The 24,145-nt window shown below is 38.0% G+C and overlaps 1 protein-coding gene across 7 annotated transcripts in view; it reads left to right on the top strand.

The window, feature by feature from the left end:
* The window catches only part of LOC124110953 (oxidation resistance protein 1-like), a 136,463-nt gene that overhangs the window by 75,914 nt on the left and 36,404 nt on the right, over positions 1 to 24,145 (top strand). For 3 of the 7 annotated variants that reach the window (XM_048394834.1, XM_048394812.1, XM_048394820.1), the window contains exons 3-5: positions 19,730 to 19,911; positions 21,856 to 21,963; positions 23,288 to 23,404. In XM_048394834.1, coding sequence (XP_048250791.1) covers positions 19,730 to 19,911; positions 21,856 to 21,963; positions 23,288 to 23,404 — 407 coding nt within the window. Of the gene's footprint in view, positions 1 to 406; positions 557 to 11,590; positions 11,932 to 19,729; positions 19,912 to 21,855; positions 21,964 to 23,287; positions 23,405 to 24,145 lie in introns of those variants that run through there. The other 4 variants (XM_048394840.1, XM_048394846.1, XM_048394829.1 and 1 more) reach the window with 4 other exon arrangements.

The following is a 24,145-nucleotide window of genomic DNA, read 5'->3' as shown; positions in this document are numbered from 1 at the left end:
AGATTAATAATTTCTATGGCCTCGGGACCATTGTACTGTTACAATGATAAAATCAGATGAATCATATCACGTGTCATTGTCATAACTGTTGACCTTGCACTTGTTAATAAACCATGGCCATGTCAGTGGACAAAGGTCAGTCACTTGTACCTTAGAAAGACAATAACACAAGCATGGAAATATTACTATTGCTTCCTATTCATTAAACTTACCTTTATTTGGGAATATATGTATTGCTGGTCCTGTGTTTAGTTTTGGCTTGAGTATTTGCAATAAGCTTTGAAGGCATGAGACATTCCGATGTTGTTGTTTGAATTGTTTGATCAGTGTCTACCTCCATGACAAAGTCTCAGGATCATGTGCTGGATGTTATCTCCCTCGCCATCAACAGTAGAATGTAGATTTCAACCTGAATGGAAATTATGTCTTCATATTTTTGGTAATAACTAATCAAGCAATATGAATTGGATGTACTCAACTTTAAAGGGTGTTTTGCCTTCGTTGCCAACTTCCCGGAGTTTTCTAGAAGGTGTTTATCAAAGATTCAACAGAGAAGGTGAGATGTGTAGATTGCAGAGGGAGATAGACCAGGTTATCATTAGCTGATCACATGTTTCAAACTCCTGTGATGGCCAGGCAGCAAATATTGACTCTGTTTCCTACTGGATTCATCTCTCCAAAATACAAACATGATCACCTGTTAATGACCATTAATTTCTAATTAAATATCAAGTAGCTAGGACTGGCAAAAAAGATCGATTATCAGAATTTATCGGCGATGGGGAAAAATATTAACTATTATCGATATAAGGATTGTGTCATCGATAATATATTACATAAACTGTTGTGAGGAAATAAAGTTAGATTTTCCAAGACAGACTTTTTATTGTCAATGTCAGTTGCTAAAGATGGAAAGTAACTTTTTTGTTATATCTTGTTGAATGTCCACAAAGTAATCCCTGCATAAATGTGACACCACTCACCAGTGAAGCGAAATATGTTGATTTTTTTAGGACTTTATTTGCGTATTTACACAAAGTTACCTCTGTGATATTTATTGATAATTGATTGATAATTAGTTAACGATTATGGATCTCTGATCTGTATCGATAGCCTGCCCTATAAGCATGATAAGTAGCTAATTTTAAGGAATTGCTATCTATTGTTGTCATATCAATCCGCCTACCTACCCCAAACTATGGCAAACACTTTTAAGTCTTCTAATCCAAACTTTTGAAGCTGTTTTGGATGAAATTTAGTGTACAGTAAACCACAAATAAAGTGAACACAAATTTTAGTTTGTTGTAAATGTAATTTCAGCATATATACAGCAAATGGCTTGGAAAAGTTTGTTTTATCCGTCAGTGTGTTATATAAGCGTGTTAGGAGTAAACGTTGTTTACTGTTCATGTATGGGCTATCATTAGCTGGGCTTGCTGAACAGAAATAGCCATGATTTTACTGACATGGGTTTTGAACTAGTGTTAAATGTCACAGACTCCGACCCTAATCAAATTTTGATTTTTCATCAAACTGAGAAAAGAAATGATTTGGTACAGAGGTTTATAGAAGAAACATTTGCTGGAAATATCAAATCACTCTTTTAACATGTTTAATATTTTCACTGTTCATATTCATAAGTTCACTGGATATTTGGAAGTGTACTATGCTATAAAGTAGGTTTGATCCCTCTCTATCCAAGTAATATCAGAGGCAGCCATTTTAGAACCCCACAGCTTTGAATGTATGGTACAGTTCAGCATATCATTACCGTATTATTCAAACAACGATTCCTGATTCACATGGTGTATTCCTGATTCACCTCAAGGACTGTTTGGGAATAAAAGCAAAATTTATTATTTGCATTATATTTTCATGAAACATTAATACAGTGTTTCCTCGCTATTGCGCCTTTCAATATAGCTCTAACACAGTTATAGCGCGCGCTAATGTATTGGTCCTTAACTTTATGTACATTTTTAATGAACTCAAGTTTTACACTGACACAATGTGTATGGCCCCATCACAAAAACACATTACCAGCTGATGACTCCAAGCATGCAACACCGGACATGCCAATCAACAAATCTGAAATGAAGTCTGCAATTTAATCCTATTATTACACCCTCTGGTTATAAAAAGATGTTCGCTGTATATCTGGACTTATGTTTGTGACATATTTTATTGATTTTATTCATTGTATTAATGTGATAGAAGTCTTGATTTTACTGTAGATCTATATTAGAACAAGGCCGTAGTATTTTTTGCAAATTTGACTCCATGTTGTTTTGAGAAATTATGTTTTCCCCCAAGGTCATCCTGTTTCAAAAATATCAATTAATTGTAAATAAACAGAGAGGACATCTCCTTGTCAAATAGTGGGAAGAAACTCCAGCAGACCAATACTCAAACAGTGACATTTCAAGGGCTTAGTATCACAAACATGTATTACCTCCCTTTGATGGGTTGTAACCGGCATTCAGTATGACAACTTGTGTGCCTAAGGTACTGTCAACAATGCTAGAAAAATGCTTTTCTGGCTTCATTTAATAAATACAAACCATAGGGATATGAAATAGCATATATCAAAATAACCCAAATGTGCCTAATCTAGCCTAACCTAACTGACACTGTGATGAGCCTACAAAGGTACTTTTACAGGTAAAATGATGATAAACTTAGAAAATATTTGTGTGTTGTCATGAGTGTATGAAAGGGCCTATAGCCTGAGGTAATTACCTGACACCTGTCCCGAGGTGATGACCTCACATCGACCATGCATTCTCTCAGGTGCAAATGTCACCTGAGTTGGTCTCAAAATATTGCTGTTATTATTCCCCGCCCAACAAAGTTGGCGGGGGATATAGAAATGGGCTCTACCGTCCGTCCGTCACATTTCGTTTCCGGAGCATAACTCAGAAACCGTTCAATATTTTTTCATGAAACTTTGCAGGTCTGTCAAGTACATGCTGAACTGGTGCCTTTTGCTATTTAGAAATTTTAGAAATTTATATTTTTTACGTTTCCATGGCAACAAGATGGACTTAGGTTCCAAACTCTTCTTTTTTTTACAATTTCCATGACAAGTTCCACCTCGGTTAAAAAGATTAGGGTTTGTTTAGGTTTAATTATGTCATAAATTCTGAAACAGGGGCGGGGGATATAGCTACGTTAGTGGCAAACTCTTGTTGTACTTTATTGAGATATGCGTTGCCAGGGTAGCAATTAAGATATGTACTGCATCATATTTGCTTGGAAAAATGATGGAATAGTTAAACGCAGTGAAATGGGATATTGGATGGTTGTGATTTTTGAATCAAGGAGTATGAGTACAGATGATTTCTTTATCTCACTCTTCTCACTGATGATGTATCTGAATCTGTGTTGTCACCCAGAGGTATGATAACTAGTGAAACATGGTTGATATCTACACCGTTTCGTTAGCGGTACTGACGTTCTCAGCCCCAGAATACGCACCCAGTACCGGCATGCAAAACAGTGACACGATTACCTTCACCTGTTGGTGCTTTTCGTCCATCTTACGGTAGCCACATGTACTCAGTGGAACGATTCTTATTCGCTTAGGTTTCATCAAGGTAAATGATATGGCTGCCCTGACTCTGGTAGGGAAACATTAGTTGTGTCTTTAATTTTCTCCAGAATTCTTCTACAAGTCGGGGATACCTTCTGCTCATAAAGCTTGTACACTGGATCCTGAAGACAACATTATTATTATTATCAATGAATTATTATTTCAAATGATGATCATTTGCTTGATAACGGTGTTAGAATCTACAACGAAACGTCGCCCAATTGTAATAAAGAAGTTGCTCAGCCATAACAATTTTGTCTTAGTACATTAACAAACAAGAAAACAAGCCATAGTGCTTCAAACTTAAGAATTCAATAAAGAATATTTGAGTATATCATATGAACTAAAGCTGGGGTTTTGAATTGAGATAGCTATTTCTCAGCTACAGCTACAAAACCAGATATTCTTTAGTTAAAACTTTGTTAGCCAGAGCCTGAAAGAAAAACGCTTGCAACAATGTAATTTTTGTGGCAGGCAATTTTTCGTTTTCAGCAGTGAAGCATGATTATATTTTTCAAGAATTTTCAGGGACAATTTCAAGATCTGCTTTCTTCATTATTTCAAAAACATGCATATTATATAGTTGGAATTGTATGATGGAGTCTCCTTCAGCGGAGATTTAGTATGATTATGGAAAGGGTTTTGTCACTTATATTTTCTGTGATAGCTGATTGTACCATGCTTACATAATTCAAACAGAAGTAAGGTGTCTGGGCGAATGTTGAAATGACTTTTCCTCATACTCAGATGAGAACTTCCACCATTTTATTGTAGGCTATTCATGATACAGCATGTACAGTGATGTTTATATTAATAAGTTACATTTTGATTCAACACAGAAGTAGGTAACATGTTGGATTCATCAAAGTATTTGATTTCATTAATGATTTGTCAGAGTAACGTAAAAATTTAATAGAATTGTTTTTTTTTCATTAAATGACATAGGGTAACATTATTCAATAAAAGTACCTACATATTTACTTGTATATAAACTATAATGCACACTTTAGTATATGCACATCCCCCATTTTGCGGTACAAGTTTGTGGAAATTATTTTGTATGTAATGCGCAGACAAAACTGTTTTGTTTCGTATCATTCAGGTGAACGAATAGGAGATAACAAACTTGGTCAATAAAAATGTGAACGTGCGATAAAATTAAAATATTACAAGAAATCATGATGCAATTTCAATTGTTTTTCCTGTTATGTTGCTGTTGGACATTGTTATATATGCTGTTGGACATTGTTATATATGCTGTTGGACATTGTTATATATGCAGAGTATGTCTTGTAAAATAAGCCAGATATTGGCTGCACACAGACATTTTCTCTCTTGATCTCAAGGGGATTTATTAAGGAAATAATATCTGAAACTATACTACCAGCAAAATATGAGGGAATTAATTATTTGAATGTAGCTATCGTTGAGGTGTTGCATCTAAATGCAACATCTAATCACTTTGAAATTTCACATCATGCATGAGACCGCCTCCGTGGTCTAGTGGTAGAGCATCCGCCTGGAGAGCGAATTAGGTCCAGGGTTCGATCCCCGGTCGAGTCATACCAAAAGACGTAAAATGATGGTACTTGTTGTTACCCTGTCTGGCGCTCGTCATTAAAGGGCTAAAACGAGGAGTGGTTGCTCGGAGTCAGTATGCTGTCAGAGTGGGGTATTCATGTTAAACTGCAGTATGGTATCTCAGTGAGCTAGCATTATAAATCAGCATCTGTCTGGACTAGTAAAAACACACACACACACACACACACACACACACACACACACACACACACACACACACACACACGTGCATGCACATCACTATGTAAGTGCAATAATCTTGGATGCGATGTTAAACCCCATTTCATATCATATCACACCATGCATGATGTGATGCATGATGCACACAGAGGCTACAGTGTGTGCATCTATACAGGAACTTATGCAGTTGAGCTAAGCACACACTTAAAAATATCTCCAAGACAGTATCTCAATGAACAGACAAAATGGCGAATTGTCGGTATAATAGAGGTGGTACGTCAATATCCAAAGTTGCCTGAATGTTTGGCAATTCAAAAAGTGTTATTTGTCGACTGTGAGTGGGACAAGTACCGTCAAATGGGTGGGGTTGCAATGAGACTTGAGCGTGGCAGGCCTAAAAACACGAGACCTGGACAAGATCGTCTCATTACATTAATTTCATAATAGATTCCAATCTGCTCCTGTTATCAATATTGGGATTCTTTAACGAAATTGATAAAATTTTACTGTCAATGTTCCATTCGGTAGAATTATCAGCAGAAATTTTGAACTACAAAATGACATTGCAAGATCACATTGTGCCCCCGTCATCCCAGATTAGGTATACGGAAGTTGGACTGGCCCGCTAAGTCCCTGAGACTTGTCCCCAGTAGAGCATCTGTTGGATGTTCTCAGGTGGAGAGTGTATACCAGAGACCCAGCAATGGCTGCGTGGCCCAGCTTGGGGTTGCTCTTCATGTGGAATGGGGAGCAATACCAAGGGCAACCTACTCAAGTTAATCAACAGTATGTCATCAAGGTGTCGTGCATGTCTCACCCAACATGGTGGACACACCAGATATTAATCTACATGCCTGAAGTAATTTTACAGACATTTATTGTCATTCATGAACATTTACTGTCATTTCAGTTCCCTAATGTTTTTTCGGTAATAATTTATTGTAACAGGAGTAATATTTTTAATATATCATGTTGTTGTATTGCTATTTTGATTGTGAAAGCAATATATGGACAGACAGAAATATGACTTTTTAGGAGAATAGCATTTTTTTTATTTTTAGGTAATTTCAATGGCAGTATTTATGTCAGAAACAAAAGGACAAAGGTTCATTTCAATAGCGGTATTCTGATGGTCAGGTTGCAGTGACTGTCAGTTTGTCCCATCTCGTGATTAGTTGTCACATGATTTTACCCAAATTAATGAAATGTATATTGATTGCAGTTTTGAATAAAACTAATAAAATATATGGGAAACTTGACACTTTTTGTAACAAGCTAGTGTAATAACAGGTCTAACTTGAGTATTTAGTATGCGTTTGTTGACATGCTTTTTCGGTGTTATGTGTCATCGGTAATGTCTCTTGAGAAGAAAGTCATTGCTTTCATGTATTATTCACATGTCGGACTACACAGAAGTATTTATTGCGAAAAGTGCACATTTATAAAACATAAGAAAACACAGTACTTCAAAGTTTATTTCAAAGCTGAAATAAAACTGTTCAGAAAGACTGTTCTCAAAACATTCAGTTTATTCTTCATTTGTTAAAAGTTTGGTTTGATTGTTTACAGATATCCTAAATGCTGGCCTATCTCTCAAAATCTCATTGTCAAATTGCACGCAAATGCATAGATTGGTGCTCACATTATGAACCACTAGGTTTATCTGATTACACATATTGCTGGCAGCACCATGATATAAATAAACATTGCTGATTCTTTGGGCTTTATTTGGTGTACATTTTGGTCTTTATGAATAGATTATTCACATCTCATTTCATCTCATTTGATAAATGTCAAAGGTACCACCAAAATTTGCTGAAAGGTTGGTACACGAGCCTCTCTCACAGTCCCTGAAGCTTATTATGTTCCTTTCCGCCCAGCCCTTACTGTAATGCTGTAGCTCTAAATGAAGCAAGTCTAGTTTTTTCACAGGTTCTGAATCACCCAATTCACTGGGGCTCCTTTTCAATTTAAATGATGTAAGTTGCTCGTTTCACATTCAAAATTGCGTATTTTCAGAGATTATGCATTAGTCTATTGGTACACAAACAGTGTGTAGTGTTTCACGAATTCTCACAAAGACTGAGACATATATGATACACAGAAGCAGAGGACTCAATTTTAAAGGTTTCTGATAACTATTGCCATAGAACAGTTACAAAACGTGTCCTTAGATATTTGGTGTTGATTATTGTTTTGTGATGCAAGCAGGCCATTTTGTAAACAAAATCAAATGTGTTTTGTCTTATAATGTATACGTGAAATGATTTATGTTATCCGTAATATGGAAATATATAATAGTCAGAGCTTATCTAGCTGCCCTGTAGAAAAATTTGTTTTCCCTCTTATATTCAGAATCAATACTGTGAACTTTACGCTATTGTAAGAAAAATACTATTCTAAAGCAGATCGAGCAGATTGGTGTATTTAACACATTTCATAACCGTCTTGTTTGTATTGACACCTTCTGGATGATTAGTCATGCAGCCGTCACTGCTAATGGATGGTGCTTATTGACAGTACGTGATGTGTGTACGTGATCCAGATCCTTGCGTACAGGGTGACCTTGACATTACCTATTGAGAATGTTTTGTCACATTGACAGTATTTCTGTAGATCATCATTAGAACTCTTTTTTTTCTACAGTGATGTGATTTAGCACCAGTTCCCTCGCAACCTTGATCAAGTTATTAGTAATTGATGTATGCTGTGGTTGAAAAGAAGATAATGGTGTCATCTTGTCTGGTATTATAAGTATTTATGACCCTACAACTCGCAGTAGAAGAGATATGTTGTGATAGCTGTCTCTACCCTTCGTCAATTAAGTTATGTTACTGATAATAGTTTATGAATCTATCACATCTCAAGTCTATGATAGGTATTTGGTAGTTGGAAGAATGTGAATACATGACCTTTGTTCTGGATAACAGCTTCTTTATTCTTAGTAATGTTTCAGGGCTACATTTTGCCCCTTCATCAGATGAATACTGAGTAAGTGTATTGTGTTAATATATAGCCATGCTGATATCCCTACAGACAGTATGATTAATGCGCAAAGATAACAATATCATGAGGAAGCCAATGGGATTTGCCAAAGAGAACAGAGGTTAAAGCACCTACCTACCCGTCCTGTGCTCTACTCTACTTTAACCCTATCATTTACCACAAATGGACATTGTGATTGCCATATTGTTTTATTGTTATCATAGTCAGCTCTTTGTTATCACACCGAGATCTGAGGACGTCTCTGCAGAAGGTCGCTTCAGGTAAACCATGAATGAACTTTGACCGCCCAATTGAAGTGGAGGATTGAAAGTGGTTCGAGAGGCATGGCGATGTCATCTTTCTAAAATGACTTATGTCTTTGCCACCTCGATTCGGATATTTGGATTTATAAAAATGAAAACCAACACAGAACACAAATATTCCTTTGATTGTACTCCCTTTCCGGTGTAGATACCTGGGTGCTATTGCCCAGAAAGGTGACAGGGCGTATGACATATTCACAACAATATAACAGCGCAACTTCACAATGTTGATTATATTTGTTTTTGAGATACAGAATCGGATATGCTTCTTGCACTTGTATTCAAAATGTGGCTAATGAGGAAGTTGATCTGATGCAGCGTTACTTAGTGGAGATGTCTTCAGATCTTTATGCAGAGAGGTATTGTGTGTGTATGAGATCTGATTTTTTTTAGATTGTTGTATTATTTATATCTCGGTCATTTCGAGATAATTTGTCCTTGACTTCAATCAGTGAATTAAGTAAGTCACAGAAAGATGTTGAAAGATCTCAGCTTATATGTGCCAACAACAAGAAAATACTTTCTGTAGCAACACAAGCATTTGTCCTTCACATTTCACGGTTAACAGTACAATGTAAATGCGGTGGGATCAACAAGATTAGGGCCTTCACATGCTGATATATTTGACAGCCAAAATGTGAATCGCCTGACTGATATAGTGGCTTGACTGCAAATTTTGGTAACTGGTAACATAAGTGTATGTAATCACTAGGAGGGGTGGAGGTGGCAAGGACGGGTCACTGGTGGAGGGAACACCTTGTAAAATCAAAGACAGCTGGGTCATCTATATTCTATCCAGTTGTTCATAGTTCAAGTGGAGCTGAGAATGTTGATCTGAGGCAACATTGCAGATAATGATTATGGCTGGACTGTAAAGTTACATAATCTGGACATCTTTATGGTGTAATATTATGGGAACATATGAACATCAGTGTTCCAAATCAAGCATGTAGGATTGAGTGGAGGGTGGGTGGTTGGAGTATACCAGGTTTTAATAGACATTTCTGTGAGAAATTTCACAAGTTTTCCTCCTTTGTTCAGTATAGAATAAGTGGGTACACAGTGAAACCTCAATATTCTGGACATCTGGCAACATTTATGATTTTTTAATTTCTGGATTTCAATCAAGATATTGTTGAGCTGAGAGTAATATGCTTGTCCAGTTACACAAATATAGAGTCACATTATCATGATTATAATGAGGTATTTATCAATTTACACTGTTACAGTAGTGTAAAAGGTCAGATAGGCCTGCTCTGGATTTTTGTTAGTTGATCAGACTATCATGTTTTCAATGTAGAGCTTCATGTTACCTGTAGATTTATCTGGCAAAATTGAATTTAGAACTGAATCTGCACCATGAGATTTCAAATGTAATGTTGTAAAATTTTAGTTCCCCCTCATTACATCCCAGTGGGCAAGTTATGTCAGGTTATGTTCACATTTGATTGTCTGAAGTTGATTGAACAATTACTTAATTCATCCGATATCTGTATCACTGTATTTGACGTAATAAGCGCCCTTGGCGCTCTCAAAATTAGAAATAGGGGGCTCTTATTAGAATATTATTTTGGTGAAAAAAACCAGTTGGAAGATAAATTTTGTGGTTTATGCTGACAGCCTGAAATGTTTATGTACGACTGATATATTTTTCCAGAATTTAATTCCCAATAATTAACGGTGCATATAACACACGAGTGCACATTATACGCGAATAACTAAGTCTTGTGTACATTGATCAATCGGAAGGGGTGCTAATTGGGATTGTTCACTTGCCAATATATTAGCAAATATCGCAGTTTATTAGAGCGGGGCGCTTATTACGTCGCATACAGTATGCCTTATCATTAGCTAGCTAAGCACATTGTAGGTTTAAATTGTTTAGGTTAATATTATGAAAAATATGTTACATCTTTACTGATCATATAGGTGAAAAACACTCATCTATCTTAAGTCATGTAAATATGTCAGTATTTTTCTTGCAACCTTTCCAAATTGCTTGAATGCTGATTGAAACTATTGCAAAAAGGAATAAGGAAGAGACAGCTAACAGTGGCAGGCACAGTAGGTGAAGAACACCTCACTGTGGGAACATCCCTAACATCACAGTGTGTAGGCCTTGAATGAAATTCCAGTGTTGTCATATGTACCGGTAATCTGCTTACATCATGGGACTAATTGCATCATGGTATGGTGGTGTTGTAAGCTACCTGAACTATATCTCCATGTCTGGTTTCAGCGTGAACCTTTGGAAAGTAGACCAGAAAACATGTAGCTGTGATGGGGATTTGAATCAGAAATAGACAGGACATGACCTAGCCGACTTGTCTAAATGGGCACATAATTCCTAATTCGGACACTTAAAAATATTTTAAAGAAAAGTATGGTTGTACTGTGCACAGATAGGAATTGTGATGAATATATGATAATTTCAACACTACAGTTCAAAGGTACAATTCAGAGAGGCATGTTACCTTATGTTTTGAAGAAGAATTTAAAGAAGGCTTTGTTCATGTTTTGGTTTCTGTTTCTGTAACATGTGGACACAACTCAAGATATACTGGCCAGTCATGTTTGACCACTATGAGGCCTGAGGTGTGCTGTTGTTGGGTTTGTGAGGTGACTGACCCTTGTACAGTCCTGCGTCCCTGTCACTCAGTAACTGACCAGTGGTCAGTTGTCAGGGGAGAGATAGCAGGGTTATCATAAATTAGGCCCATGAACACTGACCGGTGAGAAGCAGATGCATGTGTCTGAAGGTGTGATGTGAACAAGAAGTCGCAGCCCTGGAAAAAGTGTCTGTTTCAACATAGAGTATATTCTACACTGAAATGGAATGATTTCAAGTTGGATCATAGATTTTCTTATTCCTTCAAAAGAAATATTTTGTGTTTTCAAACTGAATTGGTGATATATAATCCTTTAAACATCGATATTAGACAGATTACAGTCACCAGTAGAATCTGTGAAAGTGTAAGGTGTCTATCAAAAGGTGACAGGTCAGATACTAGCAATTCTATTATTATTATTAGTCAGTGGCCTTGTGGAATCTTTGTGTGTGTGCTGCTGCTGATAATTTTCACTGTCATTTGGGTACAGCAGAGAGAGTTGCTGAGTCCTATTCTATTCTGTGTGTGTGCGAACTTGTCAGAATGTCTGCAGTAAAGGCACATGTTACCCCTGTCCATAAACCAAGAAGACTCCACCTGGGGCTGAAACTGCCTGGACCCCTTTCTCGTCTAAAACGGCGTAAAGTTTCACATGTACCAGGTACGTTTTATGACAGTGATGTATGTATCATAACTAGATACTGATTTGATTGTCTGTGCCAAAATGTGTGAGATGTCCCTTTTGAGTTAAATTGGTCCATACATGTTCATGATATTGATATGAGTCATTGTATTAGTCTGAAATGCTTGATTGAGTTTAATATTTTCCTTTGTGTTTATATGATGAGAAATATTATAGGACATGAGTCAGCCTTTATCACATTGGACTATATTGCAGTCCACATTTGACGTCACTGAAACTCGATCAGATACAGTGGGTAGAAGTTTCATATTGAAAATAGGTGTAAGCAGCTTCAAATGATAAAATTATTGAAGATGTAGGTTATCATGGTTATGGCCCTCGCATAAAGCATGAGATACGCAAAGATTCCTTTTTCACCAAGTTTTAGAAATTATGAAAGATATGTGTTTGTATGAATCAGAAATTGACTTTGTTAATTTCAACTATTGCATGTTTGGGACCTATCATTTATAACTCTAAGTGTATAGGTTAAAGGACAAAATTTGTTAAATAGGCTGATTTTAGAGGTTTTCAGGAAGCTTTATTCTAATATTTGAAGATGAAAAAGTCTTATACCCAAGCTGATGTAGATAAAACAGAACAAACGTGTTGTAATTTCTTTGGACTTGCTGATATACTAAGATTTTAATTTGAAGTTTTCAAAATTGGACTTTTTCACTCAATTTGTCCATATTTATGTAGTTAATCATGTCAGAAGTAAAAAAAACTTGCAATTTTATGAAGGAAAAGAGATAGATAGCAATATTTTGAAGTTTTCCGCAATGTTATCATTTGACTTATCCATTGGACCAAAAAGGAACTCCAGATCCTATCTCATGCTTTGCTTTTCTAAGCCAGCAACTAACATGTAGAGTGTCATTATTGGTGTAAATTGTAGATCTCCCTTCAAAATATTATGTTAACTCCTCTCAACTGGTCCATTTCATGGGATGTTGCTCATAATATAAACCACTGGTTTGTCTGTCCCAGGCTCAAACATTATCAAATACCGGGATATACCTTGAATTTTGCTGACTGTGGCATTTGACCTACTCACTCATTTCTGACCATTGATGATTATGTATATATTATCTGATATAAATGTTTATGGTAAACTGTTATTTATCATTCAAACATAAGGTCGCTAAGTAACCAGTATCAGATGCATAAGGTAGTAGCCAATATCAGACGGTGAGTGGATCATATATTTGTTTGATTGATTTTTGTCTAAGCCATTAACTAACAACCTTTGTACTTTCGGATCATTAAATCCCAATATGATAATTATTATGAAATGGGTATTCTGCACCAGTAGATACAATTATATATATAGTTTTATAAATCTATTTACTATGCTTAAAGGACCTATCAATATAAGCAACTGATTTGTGCAATGTTCTCAAGAGACCTCAAATGATGCAAAAATGTGATTCATGCCCATTTGATTACATTACAACTGTAATTATCCCCTAGTCTACAAGAGGCTGGCTGTGTAGGGATATGATGGGGAGGATTCTGTACACACACGAGCCTTGATTACCTCCCAGAGATCAATATTATTCTACGACGCATCTTCCCATTCTGCCAAACTCGTCAAAGTAGGGACGAGATCCACTTCATCTGGTATGGCTACACATCGCAGGCAAACATCGCTTTCTTCACAGTTTCTCTTCCAAAGCTTAGACACTCTTCAAGTCTTGTAAACATGCTCCAATCAATTTTTTCTCACCATCCCGGCCAATCAAAATGGGGAACTTTCAGTCGGGAATTCTTCCGGTTTGTGTTTGTGGAGTTTGATGCTGGCACAGTTGGGCAGTGACTCGGATGCAGGGGAGATACCTTCCAACTAGAGTCAAATGAATTAAATATCAACCCTGTTTGACGTTAATGCACTTATCGACAAGGTCAAAATATTTATTGATTTGAGGTCTAAAAACATTAGTGTGACTTGTTGAGGGAGTTTGTTGCAGATGATGTGCTCATTTTGACTCAAAACGATTAATGGGTTTGAATTAGGAAATCTATGCATGACATTTCCTCTTCTCAGGTTTCGGTTAGGTCATTGATATTCTGTAAAATGGAGAAGGAATTTTTAAAGATTCCTCTAAATGTTTCATAATGTATCAGGGTATTAGTTGATGATGTTTTTGTATTTGATATTAACAAGATTTTCTTTGCTCATTAGTTGTCTTCGTGCTGCTAGTTGCTAGAGTACTTGCCTTTGCAACTGTTGAAGGACCAGTGATATGAGTATGGCCAGCTATGCGTGTTCTACAGGGAGCTGTAATGTGAAGTTGACCAGTGAAGATTCACTGACTTAGTTGATGTGTGTCATCGTATCCCAACTGCGTAGATCAGTGCTCATAATGTCAATCACTTGATGGTCTGGTGCAGACCACAGTGACCTCAGACCTCATAATGCTGAGTGTGGCTTTAGAGAACAAACAAACAAACATATGTAAATTCAGATATGGATGTCTATTTGCAAAATTCCAGACATGGCTTCTGTGTTCTAGCAGTAACTGTGTTCTGAATATTGATAAGACCTATGTTTTACAAGGTTGGTCAGCCTGCCGCTTGCATGCACAGCAAGGTGTGTTTATAGTTATATTCGTGAAAAATGTTTTGAAAAGTTAGTAGGCCCATTGTAAGAACAACTAAATGCTGGTATTGTTGAAGTCTTCACAGAAATCATGTATTTAGGTATTTAGAAAGTCTCACCTGAGTGTCTTCCGAGATCAAACATATTGAGATGAATTGCAAAAAATCTCAAGACTTGCGGAGTAGGGTTGACGTATTGACACATGAATCGTTTTACAATGTATCGCAATATGGAGAGCTGCATTGCGTACATATATATAACACTACGTATTGGGGCCCAAATTATATATGTTCTGTTCAATTGATACTTCTACATTCAATAATCCAGACTTCAAATTGAGAAATGGGTAGTATGGATAAACAGGACTATCTATTATCATGATTTTGTCATCAATATGGAATGTTACCATAAACAGCCTGAAGCGTGTGCTCTTTACATGGTTTAGATAAGAATCCAGTCCATCCAAATGCCTCAAGATACATAATTTATATTGTAATGTATTAATTCTTCTGTGACTGTATTGGAAAATCTGGGGCGGTCAGGTTGCCTAGTGGTTAAAGCGTTCGCTCGTCACGCCGAGGCCCCAGGTTTGATTCCCAACATGGGTACAATGTGTGAAGCCCATTTCTGGTGTCCCCCGCCATGATATTGCTGGAATATTGCTAAAAGCGGCGTAAAACCATACTCACTCACTCACTATTGGAAAATCTCAATACGCAAGGGTTGTATTGCGATACATGTATTTAGGATGGACATATTGCAATACATCCGTATACCACACCCATATTGCAAAGCATATTTTTACTTGTATCAACAAGTCTTGATATATCTTCTTTGAGAGGCATTCAGAAGTTGGAGTCCTAAGTAAGAATAAGATATATGGATGAGCAACTTCTTTATTACAATCAGGAGTGACGTTTCGGTGTAGGTTCTAACTCTGTTATCAAGCAAGTAATGACTTTCTTTATTATGGTGTTAGAACCTACACTGAAACGACGCTGCTTATTGTAATAAAGAAGTTGTTCATCCATATATCTTATCCTCACTAAGTCTTGATATATTTGAGCTTGCAAGACATGAGGGTGAGTTTCTATTGTCATTTAAAATCATACATGCAACTTTTTCTGTATGTTACCAGTGTGTTCAGTGTAATTTATAAGTAGAGCTATCCGGCTTAAGTAAAAGGCGACTATGCTTGTCGTAAGAGGTGACTAAAGGGATTGGGTGGTCAAGCTCGCTGACTTGGTTGATGCATGTCATCGTTCCCAATTGCGTGGATCCATGCTCATGATATCAGTCTCTGGATTGTCTGGTCCAAACTCCAATATTTACAGACCGACGTGATATAGCTGGAATATTGCTGAGTGCGGCGTTAAAGAAAGAAACAAACAGTGGCAGAGAGAGATTAGCGGTGTGATTTGATTGTGATGTCATTAGGTAACCATGTCAAGGTCATGTCTGCCTTTTCATTCCTGCCATATCGCTTCATCTCGTCAATGTGATACCTTGTGATGAAGCCAGTTTGGGATGATAAGTGATTTTTAATATTGTTTGATGATTAATTAGAATACAAATACAGAATCTTACTGCTAGTACATAAAGTATGTTAGAATGTCAAGTTTGTTATTTAGTTATATGAAGAACATCAAGCTCGGTGTTAGCAAAATGCTGGTTATAATTTATGAAGCATTCTGCTCCAATAAATACCTACAAAACAATATCAAGTGTCCTTATTTAGGTACCGGTAACAGATATTTCATTTCCTAATGTTTTTGATGCATAATAACTCAGATTCAGGAGCTAATACTTGCAAACTGTTTATGTGATCTGAGTACGTAATAGGGTTAAATAAAATACTAAAAGATTGGCACAGGATTTGAAGTAAAACCCTTATTTTTACAGCAGTTTCAGTATGTGTAAAGCTGTAATTTGGAGCCATTTAGGGATATTAATATTCATCAAATGTATCAGTCAATCAAACATGACTACTGGGGCCTTGACATTGCTGTCTGAGATACGAGTGTTTGTATTCCCTCCGATAACTAATGATATCACCTCATCAAAATAATCTCTGATGATGATGGACGTACAGATTGCATACAAATCCTTGTGTTTGTAGGTCAACAAGAATTGAAGAATTTCGGGCTGCTCTGTTTTCTTTTGATACTGCTGACCTAAGAATGCTTGCTTGTGAATAATAGATGTCATTTAGCTGTTAATGGTCAGCTGTGAGGAAAGATGAACCTCCAAGTGATTGGAAATCTTATTGGATTTTTCTCATTAATCTGTCTTTGTTTTTTTGGTGGTAAAGTTTCTGTGCTGATATTGGCTAGCGTCAAGACCATTAGCAATGAAAGATAAGGAAGGAGTGTTTGCTTGTTTTTATTCAATAACATGAATTGATCTCGTCCGGGAAGCACAAATTATTCAAAAGCTGAATTTGGCAGTGCAGGGCGAGTGTAGGCGAAGGTGAGAGCAGTTATCTCCCTTAAGATGTTCCTTACAAAACAAAGATATGTTTTGACTGATGTTGAATAAATTGTTTGTTTTGACCCTGGCTGAGATAAAGAGAATGCTTTGTTTTTTTACCCTAACATCATGATGAAAGTAGAATATAAAGTAGTCGGTTTGCACAAATAAACCATTTTTTTGGCCAGTGACAATAAATCAGAACATGTTGCATTATTTACAGTTTTCATTTATATTTCATAAATATATATTTACAGTTTTCTTGAATATGTATGTGATATGTTTCCTAAGCGAATATTCAACAGATTAATACTAAGTCATTAGTTAAGCCCTATATGGAATGGGTGAGTGAGTGAGTTAATGCTTTACGTCACATCGGCAATTCTATATGGAATGGTGGAATGGGACCGCCTCGGTGGTCTTAGTGAGAGTTTCTGCCCGGGGTGAGCAGATGGTCAGTTGTTTGATCCGCTGTGTGCGCCATACCAAAAGATGTTAAAAGATGGTACTTGTTGTTTCCCAGCAAGGCGCTCTGCATAAAGGCTTCGAGTTGGTATTCTGTACCTGAATCGGGTATCCATGTTAAACTGTGGTCACCTGGGGTAGCCTTACATGTAAAAGCATTATGATAGATCATCATGACAAAGATGCAGGGTAATTGCTAAAGGTAGCTTAAAGCCAAACTCATTTACTCATGATAGCATAGTCTGGGTCCATATAGCAATGATTTTAATGATAAAATAATAACCAGACATTTGGTTTTTATGATGTACATTACGACTGTCCAGTTCCAATAATATGTATGACATTGATACTATACATCTCTATTATCCAGTCTACAGTAGTAGTGGATTGCGATTTTTGACTTCTCGATAATCGCACACATAGTCAAAAGAATCGATTCTTACCTTAAATGTATTCTTTAAAGAATGTTACACCAAACACTAATTATTACTTGTGAAAAAGAGTAGTGAAAACATAATTTTTTTCATCCATTGCGCCATACTTGACACTGCCAAATGTAAGTCATTGTGTCAGGTATTTGGCCATCCTGTCTATGAAAAACAGTGCTTACGCACCACAGAAAAAAGCACATGCAAGTATCGTGATACGTATCGTATTGTGAGCAAGGTATCGTGATACGTATCGGATTGCATAGTTGGTTTATCGTCCCGGTTAACAGGCAATCCAAGAAACACGGTGCCAGTATGGAAAATAGGCCTTGTTGAATTTGTTTATGTAATTTTCTGTCATTGGTATTTTTTAACAGAAAAGGCCTTGTTCATTGTACATTTTTGTTACAAGAGAAAGCCAAAAGGTGTATTGGTTAGTCAAAATGTCGTCTTTGTGTCTGGCAGTATGTGATGGGTGCCGACTGCAGACAATGTCTAATTTTCAGATGTGACTTTTTGTACTAACATTATAATTGCCACCAGACACAAGCCCTTTTCTTGACAAATATTGTGTAGATATCAAGCTACTTGATGGTCCATACAATATGTATTGTATTGTTTTGTATACACTTTTTTTGAGTGAAATTCTCCATGGTACATGTCGTCTGGCTGACAGGAGGTTGTTGCTATCCTGTTTCAATGCTCACCTGATCTAGGTGTTCAGATCTGGTAACTGCAAAACTTACAATTATTCCTCTTTGAAAATCCATCCATGGGTAGGTGTATTGTGTTCTGTATTGTAAGATGTAAATTTGTGATGCATTGATATCACAATGTTAGAATCCCTTCACTCACTCACATGTAATTTTTGATGAAAAATGCTACTAAATCATTATGAAGTTTCTCACGTCAGTATTCCCAAGTGTTGGTATTGCCAGCTATTAGATGGCACAGTGGTACTGAGAGCTGCTACTCCCTGTGCACAGTTATCTCCCTTAGCCGCCAGGATTTGCTGGGTGTGCCCAGCTATGCCCTGATTTACCACAACTGTGTTCATGGGTTACACCGAAGCAAACATCCATGACCTGTGCAATCTTATTATAACCAGATCTTATATCTGAAGACATTCCATTACAGATCACCTCAGAACGGCCCTTTGTGAACTTAGACTGTCCAATGAAATGACTACCAGGAAGTCGAAATTAGCCAATCAGAAAGCAGCTTTCTCGAGCTTAATGGCACTAGTTTCAAAATGATGACTTCCATTCCAGACAATTTTGAGAATACCATTTTGAGAAAGTTTTTGATTCAATATTTGAAAACTGAACAAAAGAAAATTATGTAATGTGTGATGGATGGCCGAGGTTGTATGACAAAACTTCCCATGGGCTGTGGAAATTCTCTTCCAGTTCAAATGTTTATCCCATTGAAGTGAGATATAGATGATGAATGTCATTCAGAATACTGTGTGTTTCACTTTCGCATTCTCTAAGTGGTGCTGTGATTGGTCGGATGAAGGGTCATTCTGACATGACCTGTAATAGGATGTCCTCAGGTCTTTGTTCAGCAGTAGTGAGCAAGATCTGATTTTAATGAGATTGTGACCTGTGATGCTCCGAGATTTCCTCGGACATTATATAAATGCTGTCACAATTTTGTTTTTGTATTACTGTTCAAAACTCCTCTACTCACTCACTCACCTTCAGCTGTGACTGCACCTGTCATTGAACTAACCGATGTTAGCATGTTCCATTACTACCTTTCACTAATCCTGCACTAACCCAGCACTAACACACTAACCCTTTACCACCAGATTCCAATAAGACTGTGTGGTATATCACTACTGACCCGGTGGCCATACCAACACCGGATCTGGTTAGCCAGCCGGTCACTGATGCAGCCCTCTCATCGATTTCAGCAAGTCTTGCAGACAAACCAGCATCACCAGAGAAAAAGCCAAGTCGTTCAAAGCCCAAGGGCACTATTCCATATGAGGTATGTATTTGGGAGAGAGGCAAAGGCCATGGTTAAATAAGTTGGTCTGATGAAACTTGGGTAAACACTTGCCTGGAGAAATTTAAATCTCTATTTTGGTAAATATCCTGGGAACCATTGTACAAATCAACCTTAGCGTAAGACTGTCGTAAGTCTATGTTAAGGTAAGGGAGTTACGATCACCTTAGTGCTAAGATCGTTTAGTACAATGGCACCCTGGACCATTCCTTTATTTGGAGTCCGGTTCAATAGACTGTTGGCATACCATCACAAATACAACGTGAACTTGTAGTCATCCCTTTCTTGTCTTCTACCTAGAAAAACATGTTTTCAGCTTCATATTCTATGTATGCTGAACAGTGTTCATAAGGGGCTTTTTGATTGGTTGTTGATTTCAACCTCTGGCTAAGACACCCTGTTATTCGAAAGAGATGGAGCTGGTGAAACAAAGTGCGACTTTGAAATGAAGCTGTGATAGCGAATGGGTCCAGGGAACATGTCATAAAAGAATGGAAACTGCCTGTGACTGCATCCATTCTTCGTGTAGCGCTGAGTGAAGGTCGAAATCGGTAGCTTTTTAATTGAGTTTTGAACTGAATTGAAGAGGGGAATGAATATTCTGGACGTACAGCCTCCTGGTAGTAGTATCTCATAAAACTTTGACTAAATTATTACCAAAGGACGTTAAAAGATGGTACTTGTTGGTACTGATAGTACTGTAGTAACTGCGGCATGGCATCTCAGTGGGCTAGCACTTTGAACTCAGCATTAGTTTAGACTAGTACAAGCAGCAACATAAACAGTCTGAGTGGGGGGAATCCATGATGTCTTCATGCTCTGAAGGCATTGATAGAGGCACTGGTTTGCTGGGAGTGAGTATACTCACAGTGTCTGAGTGGGGAATCCATGGTGTCTTCATGCTCTGAAGGCATTGATAGAGGCACTGGTTTGCTGGGAGTGAGTATTATAACTCACAGTGTCTGAGTGGGGAATCCATGGTGTCATCATGCTCTGAAGGCATTGATAGAGGCACTGGTTTGCTGGGAGTGAGTATACTCACAGTGTCTGAGTGGGGGGGAATCCATGGTGTCATCATGCTCTGAAGGCATTGATAGAGGCACTGGTTTGCTGGGAGTGAGTATACTCACAGTGTCTGAGTGGGGAATCCATGGTGTCTTCATGCTCTGAAGGCATTGATAGAGGCACTGGTTTGCTGGGAGTGAGTATACTCACAGTGTCTGAGTGGGGGGAATCCATGGTGTCTTCATGCTCTGAAGGCATTGATAGAGGCACTGGTTTGCTGGGAGTGAGTATACTCACAGTGTCTGAGTGGGGAATCCATGGTGTCTTCATGCTCTGAAGGCATTGATAGAGGCACTGGTTTGCTGGGAGTGAGTATACTCACAGTGTCTGAGTGGGGAATCCATGGTGTCTTCATGCTCTGAAGGCATTGATAGAGGCACTGGTTTGCTGGGAGTGAGTATACTCACAGTGTCTGAGTGGGGAATCCATGGTGTCTTCATGCTCTGAAGGCATTGATAGAGGCACTGGTTTGCTGGGAGTGAGTATACTCACAGTGTCTGAGTGGGGGGGAATCCATGGTGTCTTCATGCTCTGAAGGCATTGATAGAGGCACTGGTTTGCTGGGAGTGAGTATACTCACAGTGTCTGAGTGGGGAATCCATGGTGTCTTCATGCTCTGAAGGCATTGATAGAGGCACTGGTTTGCTGGGAGTGAGTATACTCACAGTGTCTGAGTGGGGAATCCATGGTGTCATCATGCTCTGAAGGCATTGATAGAGGCACTGGTTTGCCTGGTCCAGATCTCACTATTTGCAGGCTCCAGTGATATATATTCAACTCAGGTGATGTAATCAGCTATTCAAGACTTGAATTGAATTCATAAGGATCAGCAAGGATTTCTAGTTGTCTTTTTTCCTGTAGGTGGCAGGGCGAGACAGCTTGGAGAGCATTGCTGCACATCATGACACCACGCCCTCTGAGTTGAAGAAACTCAACAGACTGGTGTCTCGGATGATCTTTCCTGGACAGGTAACAATTTGGAAGGATTCTTTCATTGAACTTCTACAATAATTGAAATGATCAAAATGGGTTGACTCATGTAGAAATTTTATAGCCAAATACTGTAAACATGGTGAGGTAAATCATATCTAATACCGGTACATTGTATTTCGTTACATTCGTAGAAATTGTTCTGGCCATTTTCTATCGAACTTTGCAACAATGTTATTTTTTCTAGCCATAATTTTCCACTTGAATAGTATCCCTAATAATTCCCAAGAATGCCCCCAGGTGAAGTTTACTGTTTTTTATGCTTGAAATGTAGATATATCTTTTAGTAGACAAAATGATATGATTCATAAAACTGTAGCAGGTATTAATTCCCAGCAATATAGCAAAGAAGTTCCGTTTTGGTGTATATAATTTGATAAATAAATCTATATTAAAGCCTGGCAACTTAGTGCCTTTTGTGCATCTTCTAAAATCAGTAAATATATTTACTGTACTGTGATATTTATCAAGTTTTCGCATTTATAGAAAACTGGGGGATATGTTTCAGATTTCATGTGTATATCACAAAATATTCGGCAACCTTTTGAAGGTGTAATGAAACTTTTCAGCACCTTATCAATTCCCATATTCTGGGTCTCAGTATTTGTACAGCTGACAGTTTTTCTACAGGCTCTAGGATATACTTAATAACCTTTAAATATTGTCTAGAAAAGTGTCCATGACATTATTTTTCTTAAGTACAGTAATGGGAAGTATGATTACCTCCATCATAGATCTTTAATTGTGTGAATAACTTTATTATCCCAGTTGTGGATAATAAAATGTGGGTTTAAAAAACGAGGGCTAGCCAGAGTGGTTCAAGTAATATATTTGATGAATCCATTTAGTCAGCTTTGTGTAAGCTAACTGACAGGATATGGCAGGTCACTGAACTTTCCTGATCAGACAATTGCCACTGAGTGATAAAGTGTAATTAAGGAAACAGGATGTGAGGGATTATTGATTAATTTATGCAACTTGATGGTTGACAATGTGTGATAGTAAATAGAAGAAATATACCTCCTTATGCTTTTTGTTGATCTACAAGATCAACAGCATCGTGTGTGTCACTCGCAGTTTTTGTTTTACTTTCATGCTTGCAAAACTTTCCGGATTTACAATATGCAATTCACTGGGGTAGACATTGGACTTGAACAATATAAGTTAAGCTTCACATGAATCACTGCAAAAAAACAGAAGCATGTTATTGTGATTTGATACCTCGGTTAAATCAGCAAGAATCTGGTATGTGCTAAAGTCAGGGATGAATTATGGATATGATCATCATGCTGTCTGTTTTCAGGTGTTGTACATCCCAGATCCAGACTATGTGTCCAGCAGCGACCATGAGGCATCCTCCCCAGAGCCATCCATCTCACCACCCTCCCTCAGCCCACCCCCAGAATCCAGGGTCAGAGTGGTGAGTTTAATACTGTCCTGCACTGTCACTGGCACCATCCCTCTCACCACCCTCCCTCAGCCCACCACCAGAATCCAGGGTCAGAGTGGTGAGTTTAATACTGTCCTCCACCATCACTGGAGCTATCCATCTCACCACCGTTCCTCAGCCCACCCCCAGAATCCAGGGTGAGAGTGGTGAGTTTAGTACTGTCCACTGTCACTGGAGCTATCCATCTCACCACCCTCCCTCAGCCGACCCCCAGAATCCAGGGTCAGAGTGGTGAGTTTAATACTGTCCTCCACCATCACTGGAGCTATCCATCTCACCACAGTTCCTCAGCCCACCCCCAGAATCCAGGGTGAGAGTGGTGAGTTTAGTACTGTCCACTGTCACTGGAGCTATCCATCTCACCGCCCTCCCTCAGCCCACCCCCAGAATCCAGGGTCAGAGTGGTGAGTTTAATACTGTCCTGCACTGTCACTGGCGCTATCCATCTCACCACCCTCCCTCAGCCCACCCCCAGAATCCAGGGTCAGAGTGGTGAGTTTAATACTCTACTGTCCTCTACCATCACGACGCTCTGCCTCCATTGTTTATGTTATTGTTTCTCTTGCATCATGAGAAAGATGGAAATGAGATACTGATACATATGTCACGATATGTTTCACAGCATAAATCAAAATAATAGCACTGTAACTATAAACACATTGAGGTTAATGTGTGATAAACATTAGTAACAGTGAACCACACCAAGCATAG

The sequence above is a fragment of the Haliotis rufescens genome, unplaced genomic scaffold (assembly GCF_023055435.1).
Source record: "Haliotis rufescens isolate VD_foot unplaced genomic scaffold, xgHalRufe1.0.p SCAF_1, whole genome shotgun sequence".
NCBI classification, from domain to species: Eukaryota; Metazoa; Mollusca; class Gastropoda; order Lepetellida; family Haliotidae; genus Haliotis; species Haliotis rufescens.
This window is presented reverse-complemented; position numbering and strand designations above follow the sequence as displayed.